Raw genomic sequence first — 26,815 nt, 5'->3', positions numbered from 1 at the left:
CTCTGATGCCTAGATGCTAATAGTCCTTGTGGGAAAGGTAATGGTGTTGAGGTGAAGAGTTCACCCTCCTCCTGCTGGGAAGAGAAGGGTTGCAGAAGCTGGCTTTTCGGTGATCACCCACGCTGGAAGGCAGGCAGAGGCTGGAGCAGTGTTACTCAGGGCACAGGTCTCTTACCCCTACTCCCAATATTCTCTGGTGCTTCAAGGCAGCCTGGGTGGCTTTGTGACAGCTGACATTAGCCATGATTCCAGCATTTTGTAATCCAGCTGTTAGGGGCCTCTGAGGGATTTAATTCCTCCCTTGCATGCCCAGCACAGGGATGTCTGTTTGTCTGGCCCTGTGTCCTGGGGGCAAGTCAGCCTCTCTTCAAGGTAGGTATCAAGCTGTGCCAGGGGGGGTTTAGGCTGGATGTTAGGAAGAAGCTCTTCATAAAAAGAGTTATTGGCCCTTGGAATGGGCTGCCCAGGGAGGTTGTAGAGTCACCATCACTGGAGGTGTGTAGGAAGAGACTTGATGGGATGCTTGGTGCCATGGTTTAGTTGATCAGATGGTGTTGGATGATAGGTTGGACTTGGTGATCTCACAGGTCTCTTCCAACCTGGTTAATTCTATTCTATCCTCATTCCAAGTGTCAGCAGCGGGAAGCAGGGTGTTGAACCCAGGCCTGCTGGACAGCAGTAGGATGCAGGGCTTGAGCTCACCCTGTTGTCCTCTCTCCCCTCCTCTGGCAGGTCCGCAAAGCTCTGCGCAGCACAGAGGCCTACGAGAACTTCCTGCGCTGCCTGGTGATCTTCAACCAGGAGGTGATCTCCCGCGCCGAGCTCGTGCAGCTCGTCTCTCCTTTCCTGGGGTAAGTGGAGCCCATCTCCCTGCAGGAGGTGAGAAGCTTTTAATCAGCTTGCTCTGTTCCTGCTGTGAAGCCAGGAAGGAAAGCCTCACCTTTGTAGTGGGTCAGGGGAATCACAGAATGGTTTGGGCTGGAAGGGATCTCGAAAGCTCATCCAGTCCAACCCCTCTGGCAGAGCAGGATCACCTAGGGCTGGTCACAGAGGAACACACATCCAGGTGGGTCTTGAATATCTCCAGACTCCACAACCCCCCTGGGCAGCCTGCTCCAGTGTTCTGTCACCCTCACAGGGAAAAAATTCGTCCTCATGTTTCCATGGAACTTTCTATGCCTCAGCTTCCACCACTGCCCCTTGTGCTGGCATTGGGCATCACCCAGCAGAGCCTGGCTCCAGCCTCTGGGCACTCACCCTGCATATCTTTATAAACATGAATGAGGTCACCTTTCAGTCTCCTCTCCAAGCTGCAGAGCCCCAGCTCCCTCAGTCTCTCCTCCTAAGAAAGATGTTCCTCTCTCTTAATCATTTTTGTAGCTCTGTGCTGGACTCTTTCAATCAGTTCCCTGTACCTCTTGAGCTGAGGGGCCCCTCGTGTGGTTGGGTGGCAGAGAGGAGAAAGAACTCTGCTTTGGGAACTGAGTGGTGGTTTCTTGGGCCACAAAGTCCATCTGAGGTGGAATCTCCCTGCCCACTTGCCTCCACTCAACTTTTATCTGGATAGCCTGCCACTGCTTAACTGTCCATTAAGTGATTTCATGAGTTTCTTCTGTGGCAGCACAGTGCCACAGCTCAGCCTGGGCATCCCAGATGTAGGTGGTAAGGTGCCACGTGCTGCTGGGTGGGCAGGAAGAGAAGGCTGGTAGATCTTGGAAGCCCTTCAGTGGCTAATACTGTGCAGGTGCCCTGTGGTTGAGGCTTTTCCTTTACTGGAGCAGGACAATAAGGACTCTGCTTCACTTTTCTTTCCAGCTTCATGCACTTCTGCACTGCCTTTTTCTATTCTTTGTCAAAGAGGAGATGAGAGAGGAGCTCTTAGCTGTGTCCTGGAAGGCAGGCAGCGTTCAGGAGCAGTGCTGGTTCAGCTTGCTGGGTTTCTTCCTTTGCCAGAAGAGCAAACAGAATCATTGAACAGCCTCTTACTGCTCTGGAATCACGGCTTGTTTTGTTTGAGAACAGGCTGGCTGTCTAATTACATAGGAAATGTCCCCTGCAAAAAAAGTGCTGATGTCATCTCACTGAAATTTCCTGAAAGCAGCTGAATTCTGTTGGGAAGCCAAAACTGATAAAAGAATACCACAGGAATGATGACTTCCATAAGTATACAGAACAACTCTGTATGAATCAGCTAAAAGCAACCAATATCCTCTCATCAATTTTGGGCAGCAAGATTAATGTTCCTGGTTGCAAGGGAGAAGGCAATAACAACATGTATTGGGTTCAGGACCCCATTACACTGGCAACCGTGCAAAGAAACTGCCCCAAGGAGCATCCATTCTCTCCATAGCTCCACTGGAATTAGGCAGGCAGCAGCAGGATGCTACCTTTAGCTAAGAAAAGTGAGCTACTCAAGAGAAGATCCTGAATTTTTCCCTTCTCCTGTCTGTGCTCCCAGCTGTAAGGGTGAATATCTGCACCAGGAAAGGTATAATGGAGCTTTCTGACTCTGGAGTTGAATGTTATCTTCTGTCATGTAATGAAAAAGCAATGAATGAGCAGTAATTCAATTAGCCTCTGTAACAGGCTCCATTCCTCATGTTGCTGGAGCTTTGCATGAGATAAGAGGAGTTGGACAGATGCAGTGTTTGAGACTAATGAATTCTTCAGAAAACTTTTCTCCCTGAGCAGGTGAACTCAGGTGTTGCAGGCAGACTTCCTCCTTGTGTAGTCTGGGGTGGGGGGCAGCACTGAAGTGATTGCTCAGCCTTTTGCTCAAACCCTTTGCTGTGTAGCTACAGAATCACTTTTCAGTTTCTTCTTGCTACTTTTGGAAAGGAAAAGCCCATTTCAAGAACATCTGCAAAGAACTAGGAAGCTGGCCTGAGCTCACAAATGGGAGACCCAAATGTGACCCTGCCACAAGTGCAGCCATGGACTCATAGAATTGTTGTCATTGGAGAAGACCTCTAAGAGCATCAAGCCATGCCATCAGCCTAACACCACCATAGCCATTAAACCATGTCCTGAAGTGCCATGTTTACACATTTCTTCAACACCTCCAGGGATGGGGACTCCACCACCTCCCTGGGCAGCCTGACCACTCTTGCAGCAAAGAATTTTTTCCTGATCTCCAACCTAAACCTCCCCTGGCACAACTTCAGGGCCATTCCCTTCTGTGACCTGATATTAAGGAGAAGAGACCAATCCCCACCTCACTCCAACCTCCTTTCAGGGGTACAGACCAATGCTGTCTCCCCTCAGCCTTCTATTCTCCATGCTGAACAACCACAGTTCCCTCAGCTGCTTCTCTCCAGACCATTCACCAGCTTGGTTGCCTTTCTCTGGACATGCTCCAGCTTCTTAGTGTCCTTCTTAGAGTGAGGACCTCAAAGCTGAACCCAGTGCTTGAGGTGCAGTGAAAGCTTGGGCTGCTCCTCCCTGGTGGGGACTGTACCCACAGGGATGTATCAATATGTTGGAGTGTCTCTGGCAAGGTGAGGAGGTCCTCCTAAAGCACCTTTGTTGCACTAAGGGAGCAGTGTCCAGAGAAGAGCAACATAGTTGGTGAGGGGCTTGGAACATGAGCCCTATGAGGAGAGGCTGAGGGAGCTGGGGTTGCTTAGCCTGGAGAAGAGGAGGCTCAGGGGTGACCTTATTGCTCTCTACAACTACCTGAAGGGAGGTTGTAGACAGGCAGAGGTTGGTCTCTTCTCCCAGGCAACCAGCACCAGAACAAGAGGACACAGTCTCAGGCTGCACCAGGGGAGGTTTAGGCTGGGGGTTAGGAGGAAGTTTTACACAGAGAGAGTGATTGCCCACTGGAATGGGCTGCCTGGGGAAGTGGTGGAGTCACCATCACTGGAGGTGTTCAGGAGGGGACTTGATGGGGTGCTTGGTGCCATGGGTTAGGTGATTAGGTGGTGTTGGGTGATAGGTTGCACACGATGATCTTGAAGGTCTCTTCCAGCCTGGTTTATTCTATTCTGTTCTATTCAGTCCACCGCCTGCTCAGCAAACAGGTCCTCACTTCCCGTTCCATCAGGCTCTGTGGAAGTGGGACTGAGCAGAGAGAGTCCCTTCCCCCTCCCCAGCCTGGCAGTTCAGAGGATGCTCTTGGGTGCAGTGTGTCAGCCCAGCTGGGGGCTCTCTGCTTTCCGCCTGGGCTTGGCTTTTCACTGCTGCAATTTTTGTTTTGTAGGAAATTCCCAGAGTTGTTCACTTGGTTTAAAAACTTTCTGGGCTATAAAGAGTCTGTCCACATGGAGACCTACCCGAAAGAGCGGGCTACTGAGGGGATAGCCATGGAGATAGACTATGCCTCCTGTAAAAGACTGGGCTCCAGCTACCGAGCCTTGCCCAAGAGCTACCAGCAGCCCAAGTGCACGGGGCGGACTCCGCTGTGTAAAGAGGTAAGGTCACAGAACCACAGAGTGCTCTGGCTTGGAAGCACCTCCAAAGGTCAACCAATCCAATCCCCCTGCGCTGAGCAGGGACATCCTCCACTAGATCAGGTTGCCCAGAGCCTTGTCAAGCCTGACCTTGAATTCCTCCAACGATGGAGCCTCAACCACCTCCCTGGGCAACCTGTTGCAGTGCTCCCCCACACTCACGGTAAAGAACTTGTTCCTCACATCCAGTCTAAATCTGTTCTTTAATTTCAAACCATTCCCCCTCAGCCTACCACTGCAGGCCTTTGTGAGCAGTCCCTCTGCAGCCTACTTGTAGGCCCCCTTCAGGTCTCCCCCTAGAGTCTTCTCTTCTCCAGGCTGAACAGCCCCAGCTCCCTCAGCCTCTGCTCGTAGCAGGGGTGATATAGCATAGAGCAACCCCAGGTCCCTCAGCCTGTGCTTATAGCAGGGGTGACATAGCATAGAGCAACCCCAGGTCCCTCAGTATGTCCTCACAGCAGGGGTGACATAGCATAGAACAACCCCAGGTCCCTCAGTATGTCCTCACAGCAGGGGTGACATAGCATAGAGCAACCCCAGGTCCCCAGTATGTCCTCACAGCAGGGGTGACGTAGCATAGAGCAACCCCAGGTCCCTCAGCCTGTCCTCACAGCAGGGGTGACGTAGCATAGAGCAACCCCAGGTCCCTCAGCCTGCCCTCACAGCAGAGGTGCTCCAGCCTCCTGATAATTTCTGTGGCATCCTCTGGACCTGCTCCATTGGGTCCATGTCCTTCCTGCATTGAGGGTGTTAGAGCTGGATGCAGCATTCCAGGTGAGATCTCACTAGAGCAGTGTGAAATGGCAGGCTCACCTCTCGCCATCTGCTGGAAGATCTCTTGGATGGGAATTGCCTGACACAGGAAGGCTCTTCCCAGCCTGGATGGAGCAGGATGAGCTTCCCTCCCAGGATGGAGCAAGGGTGAGCAGAGCAGAAGAGGATGGGGATTTATTTTGTATCCCTGTGCTATGCTGATAAGGTCCCTGGGGATGCTGGGACATGGCTGGTCCTGTGGAGAGCAGCTGTGCTGCTGTCTGCACCCCAAAACTGGTGCTGGGCATGGAACTGGGGCCCAGCAGCACCAATCCAGCCCGGAGCTGGGCTGTTCCTGCACCCAGGCATGTATGGGCACACCATCCTGGCTTGGGATCATCATGGTACATGTTGGAGCCCAAGGTGAGCACACCTCATGAGGTTCCTAGTGGTGAGTGAGCACCTGGCACTCCTGCAAATATCTGGTTCATGTCCAGGAGCACAGGGTGAGGCATTTTGCACCAGTCTAGGAATTGGTTGTGCTGGAAGCTGGCTGGGAGACATGATGCCCACATGGCTTTGATGGTTGGCATCAGCTTTGCTCCTGTGCTGCTTATGAAAGAGTTGCATGAAGTGGTGGGGAACAGCTGGGGAAAAAAATAAGCCCAGCTAGCTGTGGGTCACTGGATACCTGTGTTTTGTGTAGAAGAGTGTGAGAGGGGAGCATTAAGGTTGCAAACTTAAATATTCTGGGTAGGAAATGCAGAAATCATTTACTGCATGGTCTTAGAGTGATCTCAGGTGTGGCTTACATGAGAGTACATAGCTCAAGGTGGTTGCTGCCTCCTTGCCCAAATTCCCCCTCAGTCTGCTTCCAGAGCTGTCTCTAGTCTAACTTGAAAAGAAACTCCTGTTTTCTTTGGACAGTGTCTCCCCTCATGGCCCTCCCATGCTTCTCACTTTCTGCCTGAAACACTAAGAGCAGCATTTGTCTTGAGAAACAGAGCTTTGCTTTGGGGAATTGGCTCCCTGCAGGGAACCAAATTTCTAGGTCAAGAGTCAGAGCTGGGTGTCCCAACATAGTCTTGCAGGATTAGTCCTCATTGAGTCCTTCAGTGTGTTTTAATGGCCTTTTGATCAAAGAGGGAATGGTACTGGTGGATCCTGTTCCTTCACTGGTGTTAAAGGTGGTGTTCTGGAGGTGAATGAGCAGAGCTCTTGCTGAAGGGCAGTTACTAAACCTGCCTGGCTGGAGGAGGGGACAGCCCCTGAAACCCCTTCCCTGGGTGACATCTACAACAAGCAGAGAGGAAGTTGCTGCTTGGGAGCATCACAGGATTTGTGCTCTTTATGCTCCTCGAGAGGTGAGGAGGATGAATGTGGGTGAGCAAGTCACACAGCTAGCTGAGGTGCTTGGCTGAAGCAGTGGCAGGAGAGTGAATAAAGAACCTGGGAGAGAGACAATTGCAGGCTTTGAATCCAAAAGTCCTGACCTTTCTCTCAAAAGTCTCTTGTGTGATGCAGTTACTTCTCTTCCTGTGAGAATCTAATGACTCAGTTGTTCAGGATTTGGATTTCTGAAAACTGGGCCTGACTTTCCTGCCAAAATCCTTCTTCCCTTGCTTTTGGCCTCTTTGAGGGTGTTTTGTGGTTTGGTTTTGGGGTGTTTTTTTGTCATGTTCTGTTCCTGTGTTGGAGGTGATGAAAGCTGCAGGTGCTCAGCTGCTTTGTCAGGAGAGGTGTTGCTGGGGTCTGGATTTCTATGCTCAGTTAGCCTTATTTGGAGGTGGGAACCATGGACAGTCCCAAGAGTGCTGTCTGATGTGGTGACCACCCAGTGTGGTCTGTGGTGAATCACACACACGATGAAACAGCTGCTTGCAGCTGACTAACCCAAAGCAATGGAAAAGCCACCCTCACCTTGCTTTGTCTCTTCCCTTGCAAGTTTCCTCTCTCAGCTCCAGCTGATGACTTTTTGAGGCTGCCTGGATGTTTCAGCTCTGGCTGCTTGGGGGTTGTCTCATGGATGCTGACGTTGGGACACGCGAATTTTCCAGCTAGGGAATTAGATCCTCCTGTTGCAATATGACCTCCTTGAAGACTGACCCATGACTCCTCTGTCTCCCTGCAAGGTTTTGAATGACACCTGGGTCTCCTTCCCCTCCTGGTCTGAGGACTCCACGTTTGTGAGCTCCAAGAAGACGCAGTATGAAGAGCACATCTACAGGTGTGAGGATGAGCGTTTCGAGGTAAAGTGGTTTTCCTTCATTCATGTTTCTGAAAGCCTGGGGTTGTTTGAACACTTAATGATCTTGATAGCATTATCCCTTTTAATGCTACTGCTTAGAATCTTTTCATTGTGTGCCTCTCACAGCTGGCTTTTGCATCAGAGCTTTGTGGTCTCTTAATGCAAGAAGCAGCGGCAGCAGGACGGCGTCTTGCTCCAAGCTCCCACATCCTCCTCCCCCCCAGTTTCCATGCAGAACTCTTCCTTCACACCACTCCAGAAGGAATGGTTGAGTGGCCAGCATATAATGGAGGCCTCTCTTCTGTCTTCCCTGCCCACACAGCGCAGGAGAAGGTGCATTCCCCTGCAATAAGCTGAGAAGGGATCCCTTCAAGGATGTGAAATGATTGATGCCTCGACTGGCGCTGGAAGTTAGCTTGGCAGTTACCTGAATCCATTCAAATTCAGCACATCCTTTTGCAGAGTAACTGCCAATTGTGTTCTGTTCCCAGGTGGAAAATGTAATTTCCGAGCAGCTTCGTTCTGGTAGCCCTTTAAATTCTCGGGCAGTATTATGTAGGTAGCACATAAAAGGTAATTGGATTCTTTTGGAGCAGCTGAAGGCGCAGAGCACGGCTCGGCAGCGCCTCGTTAGCCACGCGCGGCGTCGCTTAGGTGCTGGGGCCCCCGCGCAGCGTCACCTTCGATCCCCTCAGCCTCATGCACCCTTCCCCTGCAGCTGGACGTCGTCTTGGAGACCAACCTGGCGACCATCCGTGTCCTGGAGGCCATCCAGAAGAAGCTCTCCCGCTTGTCTGCCGAGGAGCAGGCCAAGTTCCGGCTGGACAACACCCTGGGGGGCACCTCGGAGGTGATCCACCGCAAGGCGCTGCAGAGGATATACGCTGACAAAGCAGCTGACATCATCGATGGCCTGCGCAAGAACCCCTCCGTGGCTGTCCCCATCGTACTGAAAAGGTACTGACCGCTCTGGCACCCTGAGCCAGGCTGATGGGAAAGCCAATGCCAGCCCCTAAAGGCAGGGGGAGGTGGGGGGTGACCTGTCATGGGTTGAGGCTTACGCCTTTACGAAACCATAGAGAGGACCTCCAGGAGGTCCAGATGGGTCCAGGAGTGGACAGGAAATTGTAATCTTTTGATATTTCATTCCCACAATTCTGTTATCTTACTTTATTTAAGCTGGCAGTGATGTCTGAGCTTCCCCCTCTGTGCTGGCTGGGGGCCCAGGCCCAGCCCAGGCTGGGGTTCCGCACAGGGCTCGGGCCGCCCCTGGGCTGGGCTCCTGTGCTAAGCCCAGGCTTTCTGTGTACTTCATATGCATTTGCACCACTTAGCATAGCAGTTTGTAGTTATTAGTAGCACCTTCCATTTAATCTTCCAATAGTATTCTGTATTTCTCTCCAAATCCTGTCTGGGGTCTTCCTTTAACTGCTTTGAAAATAATTTCAGAGCCTGTCTTCCCCTGCTGCCCATTAACCAAAGGCACCTCCACAGGGCTGTAAATGAAGCAGCCTGTTCAGCTGCTGTGTTTGGTAACAACTCCCTAGAGAGGGAATTACAGTAGGAGGGGTCTAGGTAGAGTTCTTGTTGTCTCCTCTTGAGCCTGGTTCCTTCCCTGGTTGTCAGCGTCCTGTGTAACAGGACGAAACAAGTGAGAGAGACCTAATCACCACCTTCCAGTACCTGAAGGGGACTTGCAAGAAGGCTGCAGAGGGACTGTTTCCAAAGGCCTGCAGTGACAGGAGGGAAGGGAAATGGTTTGAACTTAGGGAAGAGTAGATCTAGATTGGATGTTAGGAAGAAGTTCTTTACCATGAGGGTGGTTGACCACTGGAACAGGATGACCAGAGAGGTGGTTGAAGCACCATCCCTGGAGGTGAGGCTTGACAGGGCTCTGGGCCCTGCTCAGTGCAGGGGGATTGGACTAGATGACCTTTAAAGGTCCCTTCCAGCCTGGGTGATTCTATCATAAGTATCTGTACTGTGTGGATTGTTCCAGGGCTAAATTTGATCCCCTTCCAAATCCATGGCTGTATGTGAGCATGGGCTCAGATTGCAGTGCCCCTGCTACCCTCAGGCCAGTTTCTGTTGTCAGCCTCCCCTTCCCTGGTCAAGAAATGGGAGTTGATGCTGCAACTCCCTGGAGAAGTTTGAGGAACTGTGTAAGCAGGAGATCCTCTTCCTTGGCCACTTCTTGTCCCTGTGGGACTGCTGGTCCTGTGTCTTGGGGCTCTGAGCTTTCAGGCTAACAGCTTTGTTCTGCATACCTGTGAGGTCATGGTTTCCCCACCCTGCTCTGAGAATACTTTTCTTGTGAGTGGGGTCTGGAGCTGAACCAAGGGTGTAATGCTTGAGTTACTGACTTGATGTTCAGGAGTCCATTCCCAGAAGCCCAGGTGTCCATGCTGCAAGGTGAGAATGTTACGTATCATCCAAACTAGCTGCTTCTTTCCAGCAGCTGGAGCTACATGACTTTCTGGGGATTTCTGAGAGAGCTCTCAAGGGCTCTCCCAGTCCTCCAGCCCCTTTTCCTGCTGCTGACAGTGGAGCTGGAGGGGTGCCATGCTCTCCTGGCATGCTACAGGGGGAAGCTTCTAAGCTACTTTGTACCTGAGTGGTGTTTCTTAGACCTTAGTCCTGGGGCATCTTAAAAGGGTTGTGGTTACTAGGTTGAGAGAGGTGGTTCTTCCCCTCTACTCTGGCCTGGTGAGGCCACACGTGGAACATTGTGTCCAGTTTTGGGCCCCTTGGTTCAAGAAGGACCTCAGGGAGCTGCTTTAAAGAGTCCAGCACAGAGCCACAAAGCTGCTGAAGGCAGTGGAACATCTCCCTGTGAGGACAGGCTGAGGGAGCTGGGGGCTCTTTAGCTTGGAGCAGAGGAGCCTGAGGGGTGTCCTCATTCCTGTTGATAAAGGTGTGCAGGGCAGTGGTGGGAGGATGGAACCAGGCTCTGCCTAGGGAGGACCAGTGATAGGACAAGGGGCAGTGGCAGGGGGGCAAGCTGGAGCAGAGGAGGTGCCACAGGAATGTAACAGAGAGCTGCTTCACTGTGAGAGTGACAGAGCCCTGGAGCAGGCTGCCCAGAGAGGTTGTGGGGTCTCCTCTGGACCTCCTATGTGACCTAGTCTAGGTGATCCTGCCCTGGCAGGGGGGTAGACTGGATGATCTTTTGAGGTCCCTTCCCAACCCCTAATGCTCTGTGATTCTGTGGTATGCAAGAAGCCCAAAGGGGTTTGTTCAGAGGAATGTGTGCAATGTGCCCCTCGTGTAAAGGATAGATCAGGCAGCTTACATTAATACCTATTTGATAAGGAGTTCCTAGCCAGTGTGGAGAAGAGATGAACTGTGGGCCTAGGTTTTCCCTTCTGAGCTCAGAGCAGACTTTTTAGCTCCCCCTTGTTTTCTTGCTTCAAGGTTAAAGATGAAAGAGGAAGAGTGGCGAGAAGCCCAGAGGGGATTTAATAAGGTCTGGCGAGAGCAGAATGAGAAGTATTACCTGAAATCCTTGGACCACCAAGGCATCAACTTCAAGCAGAATGATACCAAGGTCTTGAGGTCGAAGAGTCTCCTCAACGAGATTGAAAGCATCTATGATGAGGTAAGATGATCACCAATACTTTCCTTCCCTCAAGCTTAGGTGCAGTTTTGGTTCCTGTCCCTCACCCCCTCGGTGACAGAGGAAGACTGCCAGTGACAGAGCTTTCTGAAAGGCTCTTGGGTGGAGAGGGCCATTCGGGACTGATTTCTGTGCTGTGCCTCTCATTTGCAGAGGCAAGAGCAGGCTTCAGAAGACAACGCTGGAGTGCCCACAGGCCCTCACCTATCGCTAGCCTACGAAGACAAGCAGATCCTGGAGGATGCTGCCTCTCTCATCATCCACCACGTGAAGAGGCAGACGGGGATCCAGAAGGAGGACAAGTACAAGATCAAGCAGATCATGTACCACTTCATACCAGACCTGCTCTTCGCCCAGCGCGGCGAGCTCTCGGATGTGGAAGAGGAAGAAGAGGAGGAGATGGACGTGGACGAAGCTACTGGGGCCGCCAAGAAGCACAACGGCGTTGGGGGCAGCCCTCCCAAAACCAAGCTGATGTTCAACAACACCACAGCCCAGAAGCTGCGGGGCATGGACGAGGTCTACAACCTCTTCTACGTGAACAGCAACTGGTACATCTTCATGAGGCTGCACCAGATCCTGTGCCTGCGGCTGCTGCGCATCTGCACCCAGGCCGAGCGGCAGATCGAGGAGGAGACGCGGGAGCGGGAGTGGGAGAGGGAAGTGCTGGGCATCAAGAGAGACAAGAGCGACAGCCCTGCCATCCAGCTGCGGCTGAAGGAGCCCAGTGAGTCACCTCTGCAAGGGGAGGCTGGGGGGCAGAGCTGCTTCTGCTCGGCAGGGCTTGCTCGGTGTCTTCAGGCACGTCGCAGTGGTGCCCTGTGAGGTGGGGGAGGGATCTCTTACTGTCACTGGGCAGCGCTGGAGTGAGGGCAGAGATGGGAAGGGCTGGGTACGTGGGTCTTGGACAGAAGAGTCATGTACAGCAGTTATGTCCTAAGAGCTTCCACAGGGTGATGGGCAGTGGCTTTGAGCTGGAAGAGGGGAGATTTAGACTGGAGATTAGGAAGAAGTCCTCAACAGTGAGGGAAGTTCCGGAGGTGTTCAAGGCCAGGTTGGACAGGACCTTGAGCAACCTGGGCTGGTGGAAGGTATCCAGGGGGGTAGGAACTGGATAACCTTTAACCCAAACTGGATAACCCTTCCAACCCAAACCATTCTATGATTTTATACTTGCGTATCTAAAGTATCCTGGAGTTCCTAAAGAGCTCTTTAAATAGCCTTTCAGAAATAAAAACGTCATGGAGGAGGCTAGAACCAGAAAGCAAGAGGTGATGACACTACCCAGGGCCTTAAAGGACTCAGCAAATGCCTACACAAGCCAATTCCAGCAACTTTTCCTCTTGACTGTGTAGTCTGAGGAGCAAAACTCAGTATCACAGGGTGTTAGTGGTTGGAAGGAACCTCTGGAGACCTTCCAGTCCAACCCCCTGCCAGAGCAGGAGCACAGAATCTAGCACAGGTTGCACAGGAACACATCTGGATGGGTCTTGAAAGTCTTCAGAGAAGGAGACTCCACAACCTCTCTGGGCAGCCTGTTCCAGTGCTCTGTGACCTTTGCAGTAAAGTTGTTCCTCATGTTGAGGTGGAACTTCCTGTGTTGTAGTTTACATCCATTGCCCCTTGTCCTATCACAGGGTGCAAGTGAGCAGAGGCTGTCCCTGTCACTTCCTTCCTGATCTCCAGCCCTCAGATAGTCATAGACATTTATTGTATCCCCTCTCAGACTAAACATCCCCAGATCTCTCAGCCTCTCCTCACCAGGCAGTGTTCCAGTCCCTTCATCATCTTTGTAGCCCTCTGTTGGACTCTCCAGCAGATCCCTGTCCCTCTTGAACTGAAGAGGCCAGATCTGGAAACAATGTTCTGGGTGAGGTCTCGCTAGGACAGAGCAGGAGGAGAACCTCCCTGGATCTGCTGGCCACACTCTTCCTAACGCACCCCAGGATCCCATTGGCCTTCCTGGCCCTAAAGGGCACATCACTGGCCCATAGAGAACTTGCCATCCGTGAGGACTCCCAGGTCCTTCTCCACAGGGCTGCTGTCTAGCAGATCACCTCCTAACCTGTCCTGGTGCAAAGCCTACCGTGGCTGGGGCATTGTGCTGACCTCTCCCCGGCTCTGCTTGCAGTGGACATCGACGTGGAGGATTACTACCCGGCCTTCCTGGACATGGTGCGCAACCTGCTGGACGGCAACATGGACTCGTCGCAGTACGAGGACTCCCTGCGCGAGATGTTCACCATCCACGCCTACATCGCCTTCACCATGGACAAGCTGATCCAGAGCATCGTGCGGCAGGTGACGGCCCGCGGGGGACAGGCTGCAGAGAGCAGCTGGCTTGTGCGCTGCAGAGGGAGCCCAGACCCGTAGCGCGGCGGGCAGGTGGTGTGCCAGGACTGTCTGTGAGGGCTTGTGGCGATAGGATGAGGGCAAAAAAAAAGGGGAGATTGAGAGTGGAGATGTGGAAGAGATTCTTTTAGTGGAACACTGGAACTGGTTGTCCAGGGAGGTGGCTGAGATATTCAAGGTGAGGCTCAACAGGGCTCTGGGCAACCTGATCTAGTTGAGGACTGCTGAAGGGGTTGGAATGGGTGAGCTTTGGAGGTCACAGAATCACTAAATTCTTGAGGCTGGAATAGAACTCTCAGATCAAGTCTGGCCTAGGACCTAACACCACCATGTCAACTAGACCATGCCACACCCAGGTTCCTTGCAGCCCAGCAACCCTGACTCTTCTATGATTCTTTGCAGTGAGGGTGGTGAGGCAATGGAACACGCTGCCCAGGGAGGTTGTGGATGCCCCCTCCCTGGAGGTGTTCAAAGCCTTGAGCAACCTGGCCTAGTGGGAGCTGTCCCTGCCCATGGCAGGGGAGCTTGGAACTAGATGATCTTTAAGGTCCCTTCCAACCCAACCCATTCTATGAATCTGTGATTTCTGATAGCGAACTTGAGGGCTGAGCAGGTAAATTCTGCCTGATTTTTTTAACCCAGATCTAACATTGATGCAAAGAGACTTGATAAAAGGTCATTTGTGATGTATTTAAATTCTTGAGAGCATCTTCTCTGAACAGAGTTCTCCCTATGTGTCCCACAAGCTGTAGAATATTCAAAGCATCTCCAGCACAAACCTTGTCCTGACTTTGAGAAAGAATGCAGTGGCATTTAAACTCTTCCTTTCCTTTTCAGCAGCGCTGTTGCAGCAGCACTGTGTGCCTTTTCTAAACAGCTTTGTCTCTTTTCTCTGCCTCTTCAAGAAGCTCATTTTGGCTGCTAAAACTTTTGGCCTTTGTATTAGGCTGGTGGGAAGAATATGTGACCAAGGGGAAAATCCTTCATGTGCCTTTTTGTAGCGTGAAGAACAAAACCTGACACAAGGGGCTGGGAGTGGAATGGCTTGAAAAGCCTTTCCTCTTTCAGTAGGGTAGAGCTGCTTTTCAGAAGGCCTTTCCTTCAGTCCAGAGATTAACTGAATTCAAAAGGCAATTGGGTGACACTTGGTTTTGTAACTTGGGCAAAACAAGGATTTGATCCTAAATCCCCACCCCTCTCCTCAGACACAGCAGCAGCCCCTTGCTGAGGAGGGTGTAGGCTATGTCACAGTGCTCAAGCCCTGCTGCAGGTCAGGCTGTTCCCCGCCTGTAGTTCTTCTCTGAGTAGCTGTACTCTGTCACCTGCTAATCTGTATAAAGAGACTGTGTTTTTTTACAGAGCAGCAGAGGTCATCTCTGTCCTGGTTTGAGCCCTAACCTGTGACAATCTGCACCTGGAAAGCTGCTAAACAAATAGAGCCTTAAATTCATGGGTGGTTTTTTTTCCCCCACAGAATCACAGAATGGGAGGGGCTGGAAGGGACCTCTGGAGATCATCTGGTTCAACCTCTCTGCCAGAGCAGGTTGCACAGGATGGTCTGCAGGCAGATCTTTTTAACAACTCCAGAGATGGAGACTCCATCACCTCTCTGGGCAGCCTGTTCCAGTGCTCTACCATCCTCCAAGTAAAGAAATTCCTCCTCCTGCTGAGATGGAACCTCCCACACCTTTCCACCACCCCCCTTTTCTTGGACTCAAATCTATGGTTTGTTTCTTGTTGGGCACGTAGCAGAGTCCCTGAGGAACACCTTCTCTGTGTCCTTCCTTCTTGCAGCTCCAGCACATAGTGAGCGACGAGATCTGTGTGCAGGTGACAGACCTCTACCTGTCGGAGAACACCAACGGAGCAACAGGAGGGCTCCTGGCTTCCCAGTCCTCTCGTACCCTCCTGGAGGCTGCCTACCAGCGCAAAGCTGAGCAGCTGATGTCAGAGGAGAACTGTTTCAAGGTAAAGCTGGGCTGTGAATCACTGTGGAGAGGCAGCAAGCAGCGAGGGGTCTGCCTTTTAACAAGGGAGAGACGCCAGCCCTTTAAAAGATGGGCCATGCTGAGGCACCCAAGAGCCCTGAGGACTGCTGGTAGCTCTGGAAATGGAAAGTTTTGGTGGCATGTCCCCAGCTGTTGGCATCTAGGTTAATGCCTTCTGCAAGGGCCCCTGAGAAATGAGGTTTCAAGGAGAATTAAATTCCCTGGGACAGCAATGAATGGCCCTGGTGCTTCTCGGTATCACACCAATTTCCTTGCTGTCACCAGTTTTAATTTGCTAGCTCGGAGCCTCTCATTTCTCATCTGTCTCAGCCCTGGTGGGGAGATCTGTTCCTGACTGGGCATTAAATCACTGCTGCATGCTGCTAATCAAACCCATCCTTCCTTCTGAAGGTGCAGGAAGTGGTCCCTGTGTGGAATCTTTCTTCTCTTGCTCTCAAACTCATTTGGGAGGCTCAAGAAGGACCCACAGCACCAGGGAAAAAACATAAGAGATTTTTTTTTCCCTAAAAGTCTAAAAGCTTTGCAGTTTTCCTGTTCCTCAGAGCCTGAGCAGTTTGCTGTTTTCCCTCTGCTGCAAAAGTTTGTTTTTCTCCCCTTAAAACCATGCCCTTTGCCCCAGTGAGAAGTGGAGGTTGTTTTTTACCTCTTTGAAACCTCTTAGCAAAGTCCCTTCTGCCTTTTCTTTACAGCTGATGTTCATTCAGAGCAGAGGTCAAGTTCAGCTGACCATTGAACTGCTGGACACAGAAGAGGAGAACTCTGATGACCCTGTAGAAGCAGAGGTAAGAACAGGGTCCTGCATCTGGGTCGAGGCAATCCCAGGCACAAATGCAGGCTGGGCAGTGACTGGCTGGAAAGCAGCCCTGAGGAGAGAGACTTGGGGGTGCTGGGGGAGGAGAAGCTCACCAGGAGCTCTCAGTGTGCACTTGCAGCCCAGAAAGCCAACCAGATCCTGGGCTGCATCAGGAGAAGTGTGGCCAGCAGGGCAAGGGAGGGGATTCTCCCCCTCTGCTCAGCTCTGGTGAGACCCCACCTGGAGTACTGCTTCCAGTTCTGGAGCACCTATTACAAGAGGGATCTGCAGGTGCTGGAAGGTGTCCAGAGAAGGACCACAAGGATGAGCAGAGGGCTGGAGCACCTCTCCTATGAGGACAGACTGAAGGAGCTGGGGCTGTTCAGTCTGGAGAAGAGAAGGCTCCGAGGTGACCTCATTGTGGCCTTCCAGTATCTGAAGGGGGCCTACAAGAAGGCTGGGGAGGGACTGCTCAGGATGTCAGGGAGTGATAGGACTAGGGGGAATGGAATGAAGCTGGAGGTGGGGAGGAAGTTCTTCCCCAGGAGAGTGGTGAAGCCCTGGAATGGGTTGTCCAGGGAGGTGGTTGGGGCTCCATCCCTGGAGGTGTTTAAGCCCAGGCTGGATGAGGCTCTGGGCAGCCTGATGTAGTGTGGGGTGTCCCTGCCCATGGCAGGGGGGTTGGAACTAGATGATGCTTGTGGTCCCTTCCAACCCTGACTGATACTATGATTAGCACATAAATATGATGGATCTCCATAGTCATGGGATACTATGGAAGCACAGGCTTTACTGAGCTTCCAAATTAGGAATCTGGCCTTCTGACTTCACACCTGCAAAAGACTTGCAGTGTACTCAGCTATGATACTTCCAAAAGTCATCACACTTTGTCTGGTTTATGCTGTGCTTAATTTCAAGCCTCAACACAACCATTCATGGCTTCAAAGTAGAGCAGAGCAGAATTAGATTGGATGTTAGGAACAAGTTCTTTAGCATGAGGGTGGTGGAACGCTGGAATAGGTTGCCCAGGGAGGTGGTTGAGGCTCTATCCTGGGAGATACTCAAGGTGAGGCGTGACAGGGCTCTGGGCAACCTGATCTAGTTGAGGATGTCCCTGCTGACTGCAGACAGAGGGGGTTGGACTGGATGAGCTTTGGAGGTCCCTTCCAAACCAAACCATTCTGTGATTCTCCAGCAGCCTCACTGGATCCCTGCCAAAGGTCTTGGCCAGGCTGCATGTTCAAAACTGCCTGTTGACATGACCCAAGGCCAGCCTGTTGATTCACAGATTATAGATTGACAGGTTGCATCAGGTTGGAAAGGACCCTCAAAGGTCATCTTTTCCAGCTTGCTTGCAGTCAGCAGGGACACCTCCAACTAGAGCACTCTGCTCAGGGCCCTAGCAAGTTTGACCTTGAGTGTCTCCAGGGATCCCCAGGGCCTCAACCACATCCTCAACAAATGCTTTATTTTGTATCAGAAAACCCTCAAGACCATGCAGAGAAAGGTCATGGCTGCCTCTTGGTGGGGGGTAAGATGCTCAGAGGTGTAGCTTGTAGCTCAGCCTCCCTAGGTATGTTGTGGTGTGTGGTGGGAAGGCTGTGACTGACCTATGCTCTGTGCTCCCTCCCAGCGCTGGTCAGACTACGTGGAGCGCTACGTCAACTCCGACTCCACCTCACCGGAGCTCCGCGAGCACCTGGCCCAGAAGCCAGTCTTCCTGCCCAGGTGAGGGGCCAGCCTGTGCCCCCAGCACAGGAGCTTCCACCTCAGTGTGAGGAGGAACTTCTCACTGTGAGGGTCACAGAGCACTGGAACAGGCTCCCCAGAGAGGTTGTGGAGTCTCCTTCTCTGGAGACTTTCAAGGCCTGTCTGGATGTGTTCCTGTGTGACCTGTGCTGGATTCTGTCATCCTGCTCTGGCAGGGGGGTTGGACTCGAGGATCTCTGGAAGTCCCTTCCAACCCCTAACATCCTGAGATCCTGTGACCAGCCCTGCCCCATGGGCTGGACCTGGCTGTTAGATACAGTCTCAGCTGTGTTGAAATGCCACAAGAGCCCTGGCACTAAGTCCTGGCAGCCACCATGCTGCTCTTCATCCTAAAAGCCTGTGAGTCCACCCAGGGCTCCTGCTCCCAGTGACTGAGAGATGGTGGGGTGGTGGTGGTGGTGGTGGAGGAGTGGGTGAGGGCTGGTGACTCAACCAAGATTGGCCTTTTGGTGATCCTGCCTTGGCTTACAAGTAAGCATGGTTAAAACAGCAGGCACTGCACCAGGGCTTTCTGTGAGCAAAGAGTTAATTGCACAACAGCTGTGATTGAGATAAACTTGTGGTAGGGGTCTGAGCCTGAGTGACTGCAACAGGCAGCTGTGCTCCAAGCTGTTTGCTTGGAGCCAGCAGAGATCCACCAGCTACACCCAGCCTAGAGGGTGAGCACTAATGCCAGGAGGGGTTCTCTGGTCTGCAGGAATCTGAGGCGGATCCGGAAGTGCCAGCGCGGTCGGGAGCAGCAGGAGAAGGAAGGGAAGGAGGGGAACAGCAAGAAGTCCATGGAGAACGTGGAGAGCTTGGACAAGCTGGAGTGTAAATTCAAACTGAACTCCTACAAGATGGTGTATGTGATCAAATCAGAGGATTACATGTACAGGAGGACGGCTCTGCTGCGAGCTCAGCAGGTAGGAGTCAGTGGAGGGCCTGGGGTGGGCAGCTGATGCTTGCTGGGACCCCTTGTCCCCAGAAGCCAGGTGGGGAGAGTCAGGTTGAAACCTTGCTGGGGATCCCCATGTGTAACATTCAGTGTTGCCAGGAGAGAGCAGGGCACTTGTTTGTCCTCTCAAGGCACTAAAGATCTGAATGTTCCTAAGGTGTCATCTTCTCCCTCTGAATCTCCTCATCCTCTCACCTCTCCTCCCTTCTCTCCAGAGAATTCTTTTCTGGTAGGACAGTGAGCCTTCAAATTTCTTCCAGTAGGTGCCCTTCAAATTTCTTCCAGTAGGTGCCCTTCAAATTTCTTCCAGTAGGTGCTTCCCATGGGTGATGTTGCCCCTTGATTTAGGGAAGATTTGTCTTCTGCATGTTCTCATGCTGACACGTGAAAGTGCTTCTTCTTCCAGGGCTTCCCCAAAGAGGAATTACAGAGCATCAAATGCCTTCTGTCCCTACAGATCCTTCTGGATACTATTCCCTTGTTGTCTCCTCTCCCCATAGCCAAGAAGAATGGGAGTCCTCAGGTTGCTCCTGCACAGGAGGGCATGGCCACCTCGTGGCAGCAGCTCTAGAAACTCTGGTTTTGTGACAAGGATGGGAGCAGGGAGGTCACCCCAACAGAAAAATCCTTGTGGGTGTTATTTCAGGCCCTAGAAGACCTGGATCCAAGGGTCTGTGGCATCTCACATCTAGCACTGAGTGCCTGTGATTGCTGATTTGAATTGGAGTTCAGCTTTTTGAAGTTACTCAAGTCTGCTTTTGGCTCTCTATGCCAAAAGTAACTGTGGTGGGGCAAGGACAGGAATGTGTGTGGGATAAGTGGAGATGCAGATAGAGCTGGGTGAGGGGTGGGGTGTGGCTCTTATTCAAGCTGAAGGGAGTTTGTGATGCTTCATTGGCTGAATGCAGGAGGATTCAGTTGGAAAAAGCTGGTTTGGTCCTCTGAATGTTTCTGACAGATAATTTTCTCATCCCATGTGGAATATTTCCATCTGATAGAGAAAACCAGGGAGCTTTAACAGCAAGCTCCAGTTGTTGCCTGGGTGAGGTTTGAAATACTTTGCTGTCATTCAAAGTTTTATTAGTTTAAAACACAAACATTGAGCAGAATGGTTAGAAAGTAGAAGAAAGTGAAACCAGCCAGATCCAGGCCAAAGTTAGTGACCTAAGCAACCAGCAGCAGAAACACCTGAGAGGCTCTGGCAGCAGCAGCTGCAGAGGTGGTTTGCAGTTTACTCAATTAATTGCTATTCTGAGCAAACTCCTGACCAGGGAGAAAATTCCTGAAGAGGTAAAGGAAGGGTGTGAGGTGCTCACTGCTTCCTGTCTGGTAAATATCCCTACACATGTAGTTAGACTTACAAACCAGTTACTTCCCATCTGCTTCTCCCTGATGAAATGCAAGCAACAGTTTTCTTTCATCAGTGCTGACACTTGAAAAAGTCCCATCGTGAGGAATGTGATTGAATTCCATCTCTCCCAGTCAGCTGGCACAAACATCAGCAGGATAGTGTGTGCCAGCATGCACCAGAGCCTGAACACAAAACACAGCAAGTAGCAGAAGCCACACTGAACCACAAATCTGTGGGATTTAGCAGTTAACACCAAGCAGCCTTCCTGGAGGAGAACAAAACAAACAGTGAGATGCCTAAGTTTTAATCTCAGGGCTTAGTTTTATTTGCTGGTTTCAGTCATGGCTGTAGTCATGGCTTTAAACCATATGCCCTGGATTTGACATTCCTTGAGCAGATGCTCTTACTCCAGATGCATGCAGTTTTTCCTCTCCTGATGCTTCTGTTAAGCCAGCAGTTCCCAGACTTGTTAGACCTGACCCAGTTCTTCTTTTCTGTACCATTTGGGTCCCTTGATATTTGTAATGCCTGTTGAACTTGCTCTCTCCTAGGGACTAAAGGCAGACCCCGAGGGCTTGGGGACAGTAAGGCTTGCCTGGTCCAGGGTCTGCCTTAGCTCCTGGCTGCTTGAGGAGGAGGCAGCAGCAGCACCCTTTGGGCAGTGCAGGAGGGACACGGTGCCAGCTGTGCAGCTCTTGGGCTCCCACAGGATGTCCCCAGCCTGGGAGCTGCTTTGTTTAGTGAAGAGAATAAACCTCTTGGTATTCCTGAGTTACTTTTGGCTGCTGTAACCACCTCAGAGAGGAGAACTGGGATCCTTTATTGGAGCTTTTGCCTCTGTGGTCAGCAAGGGCCAGTGTCTGCCCTGCAAGTAGTGTGGCCAGCAGGAGCAGGGAAGTCATTCTGCCCCTGTACTCAGCACTGGTTAGGCCACACCTTGAGTCCTGTGTCCAGTTATGGGCCCTTCAGTTTAGGAAGGAGGGTGAGTTGCTGGAATGTGTCCAGAGAAGGGCAACAAAGCTGGGGAGGGGCTTGGAGCACAGCCCTGTGGGGAGAGGCTGAGGGAGCTGGGGTTGCTTAGCCTGGAGAAGAGAAGGCTGTGAGGAGACCTTATTGCTGTCTACAACTGAAGGGCGGTTGTAGTCAGCTGGGGGTTGGTCTCTTCTCCCAGGCAAGCAGCCCCCAAACAAGAGGACACAGTCTCAAGCTGCACCAGAGGAGGTTTAGGCTGCATGTGAGGAAGAAATTCCTCACATACAGAGAGATTTGCCATTGGAATGTGCTGCCCAGGGAGGTGGTGGAGTCACCATCACTGGAGGTGTTTAAGAAGAGCCTGAATGAGGCACTCAGTGCCATGGTTGAGTTGATTAGATGGTGTTGGGTGATAGGTTGGACTGGATGATCTCTGAGGTCTTTTCCAACCTGGTGAATTCTGCATTCTGTACTCTTTCTCTGTTTTTCCATTCCCGCTGGCTGCTGATGCCCTGGGCTGCATCACCCAGCAGCCGAGCTGTGCACCACGCCGCGGCCTGGGCCGGGAACCAAAGCTGCCTCTTCTCTAACACCTCTCCCTCTTTCCCCAGTCCCACGAGAGGGTGAGCAAGAGGCTGCACCAGCGCTTCCAGGCCTGGGTGGACAAATGGACCAAGGAGCACGTGCCCCGCGAAATGGCCGCCGAGACAAACAAGTGGCTCATGGGCGAAGGGCTGGAGGGCTTGGTGCCCTGCACCACCAGCTGTGACACAGAGACCCTGCACTTTGTCAGCATCAACAAGTACCGCGTCAAGTACGGCACGATGTTCAAGGCGCCCTAGGGCTCCGGCGGGCAGCCGTGTGTGTGTGTGCGCGCGTCCAGGACAGGAGGAGGAAGCCTTTCTCCTCCCCTCACTGTGTATCTCCGTAACATGGCCACTTGACTAGTGCGTGGCTGGGTACAACCTGTCACCAGCGGGACCCCTCCCCCTCCCCCCCGGCCCCGGAGGGATGCGGCTGTCCGCCGGCAGCCCCTCGCCTCGGGCACGGAGGGCGGGAAGGACCTTCTCTGAACTGAGCCATCCCAGAGAAACACACCGAGCTCGTACACACCAGCAGCGGTGAGGCTTTGACTCCCCGCAGGCCCCGAGCGGCAAGGGAAGAGAAACGGAGGCTCTCCGCCCCCCCGGACCGCTTGGATGTGTCCCAGGATCGCCCAGGTGCCTGCGGCAGGCAGATTCTCCTCCCTCCCTTCGCGCCGCCTCCGGGCTCCGGCCTGCCGCCGTCTCACTCAGCCGGCCCTGGGCTGCTCCTCGCCTCCCTCTCCTCCCTCCCCAGGCTGGACTCACCCCGTGCAGATCGGTCTGTCCTTTCTAGTGCCAGTGGAACCGTTTGGGGTTTATTTTGGTTTCAGTTTGCTTTGGTTTTCTTTCTTTTTGTACCTGCTTGTTTACTAGTCTCTCCCAGTGCCATGCACCAGCTCTTCACACACACACCTACGTGTACACACACACACCAACCAACACCACCACGATTTTAACATCTTCCCCCCTCTCTCTCTCTCTCTCTCTCTTTCTCTCTTTTTCTTTCCTTTTTTTTTTTGTAAATAAATGTACAAATTGTCCATTTATTTTTTTTTTGCCCTTTTGGTTTTTTTTGGGGGGTGGGGTGGGGCTTTGTTTCATTTTGGTTTTGTTTGTGTTTTTCTTTTGTTTCCTTTGGGTTGTTTTTGTTTTTTATTTTAATTAAAGGAAGTCTGCTTGATGTGCTAGCATAACTGTACTAGCTTCTTGTGTACCATAGTACCAGGTGGCTTTCAGAACTTAGTCCTGACCAGACAGACCGATGGAGACATTTATTACACTTTTTACCAAAGGGAGTTATCATTGTAGTGCTTTTTGTGTGGAAACTTTTCTCTTCTTTTTTTTGTAAATAAAAATAATGTCTTTGTTCTTAACTGGAGGAAGGCACTTGCTCACAACTCCACCCCTCCCCCCAGCCCCCTTCCTGAGAGGCATACGGAAGTGTCCCGGTCGGAGGGGACCCCAAGGATCAGCCAGTTCCAACCCCCCTGCCGTGGGCAGGGAGCAGGAGCAGGGAAGTCATTGTGCCCCTGGACTCTGCATTGGTTAGGCCACACCTTGAGTCCTGTGTCCAGTTCTGGGCCCCTCAGCTTAGGAAGGACATTGAGAGACTTGAAGGTGTCCAGAGAAGGGCAACAAGGCTGGGGAGAGGCCTTGAGCACAGCCCTGTGAGGAGAGGCTGAGGGAGCTGGGGTTGTTTAGCCTGGAGAGGAGGAGGCTCAGGGGAGACCTCATTGCCATCTACAACTACCTGAAAGGTGGCTGTAGCCAGGAGGGGGTTGGTCTCTTCTCCCAGGCACCCAGCACCAGAACAAGAGGACACAGTCTCAAGCTGCACCAGGGGAAGTTTAGGCTGGAGGTGAGGAGAAAGTTCTTCACTCAGAGAGTCATTTGTCATTGGGATGTGCTGCCCAGGGAGGTGGTGGAGTCACCGTCCCTGGAGGTGTTCAAGAGGAGATTTGGACGTGGCACTTGGTGCCATGGTCTAGTCATGGGGTCTGTGGTGACAGGTTGGACTGGATGATCTTTGAGGTCTCTTCCAACCTTGGTGATACTGTGATACCTGCCTGTCACTGCTCTCTCAAAGCTAACCTTCTCTTGGTGCATCACAAAAAGTGATCTTTTCCTGATTTCTCACAGGCAGGATATTTTTTTTAAGACCACGCACACAAAATGACTTCTGTGGTTCCTGGAATGACTCTGACAACTTGGAATGTTTCTGTGAGTCTCTCTAACCCATCAATTCCCACTTTGTGTTTTCTGTCAAGCTTAGGGTTCATTTAGTTCCAAGCCCCCTGCCTTGGCCAGGGACATCTTCCACGAGACCAGGCTGCTCGGAGCCCTGTCCAGCATGGTCTGGGGAATGAGGGGGGAATTCACTTGTGTCACCCTGAGAGTCAGCCATAACATCCTCTATGGGGACAGGGTCAGAGAGTTGGGGCTGTCCAGCCTGGAGAAAAGAAGGGTCTGGGAAGACCTTATAGTGGTCTTCCAGGACCTGAAAGGGGCTACAAAAAAGCTGGGGAGGGACTTTTTGCAAGGGTTTGTAGTGATAGGACAACAGGAAATGGATTGAAGCTGGAAGAGGTTAGATTTAGACTGTATCAAGAAGAAATTCTTTACAGTGACAAGAGTAAGACACTGGAACTGTTGCCCAGGGAGGTCTTGGATGCCCCCTTCCTGGAGGTGTTCAAGGTCATGTTGGATGAGGCCTTGAGCAGCATGGTCTAGTGGAGGGTGTCCCTGCCCATGGCAGAGGGGGTGGAACTAGATGATCTTTAAGGTCTTTTCCAACCCAAACCATTCTGTGAACCTCACACTATGTCAGCTTGCTCACAGCCACATCCAGCCTGGCCTTCAAAACTTCCAGGGATGAGGCTTCCACCACCTCCCTGGGCAACCTGTTCTAGTGTCTCATCACCTTCATGGGGAAGAACTTCTTCCTAACCTCTAATCTAACTCTACCCTCTTCTAGCTTGGATCCATTTCCCCTAGTCTTATCCCTACCTGACACTCTAAAGTCCCTCCTCAGCTTTCTTGTAGCCCCCTTCAGATTCTGGAAGGCCCCAATAAGGTCTCCTGGGAGCCTTCTCTTCTCCAGACTGAACAACCCCAACTCTCTGTCTGTCTCCATAGGAAAGGAGCTCCAGCCCTCTGCTCATGCTCATGGCCCTTCTCTGGACACATTCCAGCACCTCCAGATCTTTCTTGTCATAGGGGATCCAGAAGTGGACATGGCACTGTACAGCATGCAGTATTTTAGAGGTGGGGAAGGGGTGGAAGTAGGGGAACATGTGGACTATTCAGTATGGTTGACCTCACAATCTGAGAGGAGAAAGCAGAGGCAGCATGCGTGGTGCACTCAGGTGAGGTGCAAACAGCCTGTTAAAACTACCTAATTTTTATCCACTTTGTCTTCCAGCTCCAAGGACCTTCACTTGTGGGAAGTGGCTGGGGTTGATTGTGCTGATGTGTTTTTCCCCTCTCAGCACTGGAGAAAACATCACCTGAAGTACCAAACCACTCTTCCCTAGGGCTGCTCTGCCCGTGTGTTTGTGGGCCTGTGTGTGCAAGGGCGAAGGGTGGGGGGAGGTCTCGGTGTGTTTCACTCCTGAACTCCACATCTGGGATACATCCTTTTATTATTTTTTCAAGGATAGAAGTTTAGTAGTGGTAGCTCTTTAAAACATGGAGGAAAGCTATGATTTTTGAAGGAAAGACATTGGCAGGGATTTTGTCAGCCACAACTGCCCCGCCTCTCCTCCTCAAGGGAGGCACAGACCCACACCAATGAGAAACCATGAGAAGCTGCAGCTTTCTCATGGCTGGGGAGCCCTGAGTAGCTGCTGCTTAAACCTCTCCCAGAGATTTATTTTGTTTCCAAGACAGCAGGTTGTCTTCTGTTGCCACTGGAGCTCTCCTGCCTTCCATGGGGAGAGGCTGGGGAAGAAGGACCAGAGGTGGACTTGTACGGAGCCAAGGTGAAGGAGCACAGTCCTGAAAGGGCTACCGTGCAGCAGATCCTGAGCTGGAGCCTCCTGCAGAAAGAGGAAAGAGCCCAGAAGGTTCATGGTTTGTCAGCCATAAGTTACCCTTCTTGTTTCTCTGCTGTAAGGCAGGAAGGGGCTCTTGCTTGTCCTCTTCCAAGGTTTGACACATGCTCCCCATCTATTTCCCCACCTTTCCCACCCTCCCACCCCCTCCACCAAGGTGATCTGGAATAGACTAGACCAGACCAGACCAGGTTGGAAGAGACCTTCAAGATCATTGAGTCCAACCTGTCAACCAATCCAACCCACCTAAACAACTAACGCATAGCACCAAGCACCCCATCAAGTCTCCTGAACACCTCCAGTGATGGTGACTCCACCACCTCCCTGGGCAGCACATTCCAATGGCCAATCTCTCTTTCTATGAAGAACTTCTTCCTAACATCCAGCCTGAACCTCCCCTGGTGCAGCTTGAGACTGTGTCCTCTTGTTCTGGTGCTGGTTGCCTGGAAGAAGAGACCAACTCCCACCTGGCTACAACCTCCCTTCAGGGAGTTGGAGAGAGCAATGAGGTCTCTTCTGAGCCTCCTCTTCTCCAGGCTAAGCAACCCCAGCTCCCTCAGCCTCTTCTCACAGGGCTGTGCTCCAAACCCCTCCCCAGCTTTGTTGCCCTTCTCTGGACACCTTCCAGCATCTCAACCTCCTTCCTAAACTGAGGGGCCCAGAACTGGACACAGGACTCAAGGTGGGGCCTAACCAGTGCTGAGCACAGGGCAGAATGACTTCCCTGCTCCTGCTGGCCACACTGTTCCTGATGCAGGCCAGGATGCCATTGGCCTTCTAGGCTGCCTGGGCACACTGCAGGCTCATGTTCAGCTCATGTTCATCGACCAGCACCCCCAGGTCCCTCTCTACCTGGCTGCTCTCCAGCCACTCTGACCCCAGCCTGTAGCACTGCCTGGGGTTGCTGTGGCCAATGTGCAGAACCTG

General features: G+C 52.1%; 1 protein-coding gene across 1 annotated transcript in view; it reads left to right on the top strand.

Moving 5' to 3' along the window:
- Positions 1 to 22,809, top strand: part of SIN3A (SIN3 transcription regulator family member A) — a 48,342-nt gene extending 25,533 nt beyond the window's left edge. The window contains exons 10-21 of the mRNA XM_054168868.1: positions 733 to 851; positions 4,202 to 4,412; positions 7,337 to 7,453; positions 8,171 to 8,409; positions 10,867 to 11,050; positions 11,222 to 11,795; positions 13,200 to 13,369; positions 15,215 to 15,388; positions 16,119 to 16,211; positions 17,856 to 17,950; positions 18,690 to 18,897; positions 21,864 to 22,809. Of these exons, the coding sequence (XP_054024843.1) occupies positions 733 to 851; positions 4,202 to 4,412; positions 7,337 to 7,453; positions 8,171 to 8,409; positions 10,867 to 11,050; positions 11,222 to 11,795; positions 13,200 to 13,369; positions 15,215 to 15,388; positions 16,119 to 16,211; positions 17,856 to 17,950; positions 18,690 to 18,897; positions 21,864 to 22,094 (2,415 nt within the window). The 3' untranslated portion in view covers positions 22,095 to 22,809. The remainder of the gene's footprint in view (positions 1 to 732; positions 852 to 4,201; positions 4,413 to 7,336; positions 7,454 to 8,170; positions 8,410 to 10,866; positions 11,051 to 11,221; positions 11,796 to 13,199; positions 13,370 to 15,214; positions 15,389 to 16,118; positions 16,212 to 17,855; positions 17,951 to 18,689; positions 18,898 to 21,863) is intronic.
- The last annotated feature ends 4,006 nt before the right edge of the window (positions 22,810 to 26,815 follow it).

The sequence above is a fragment of the Dryobates pubescens genome, chromosome 17 (assembly GCF_014839835.1).
Source record: "Dryobates pubescens isolate bDryPub1 chromosome 17, bDryPub1.pri, whole genome shotgun sequence".
In the NCBI taxonomy this organism is placed as follows: Eukaryota; Metazoa; Chordata; class Aves; order Piciformes; family Picidae; genus Dryobates; species Dryobates pubescens.
This window is presented reverse-complemented; position numbering and strand designations above follow the sequence as displayed.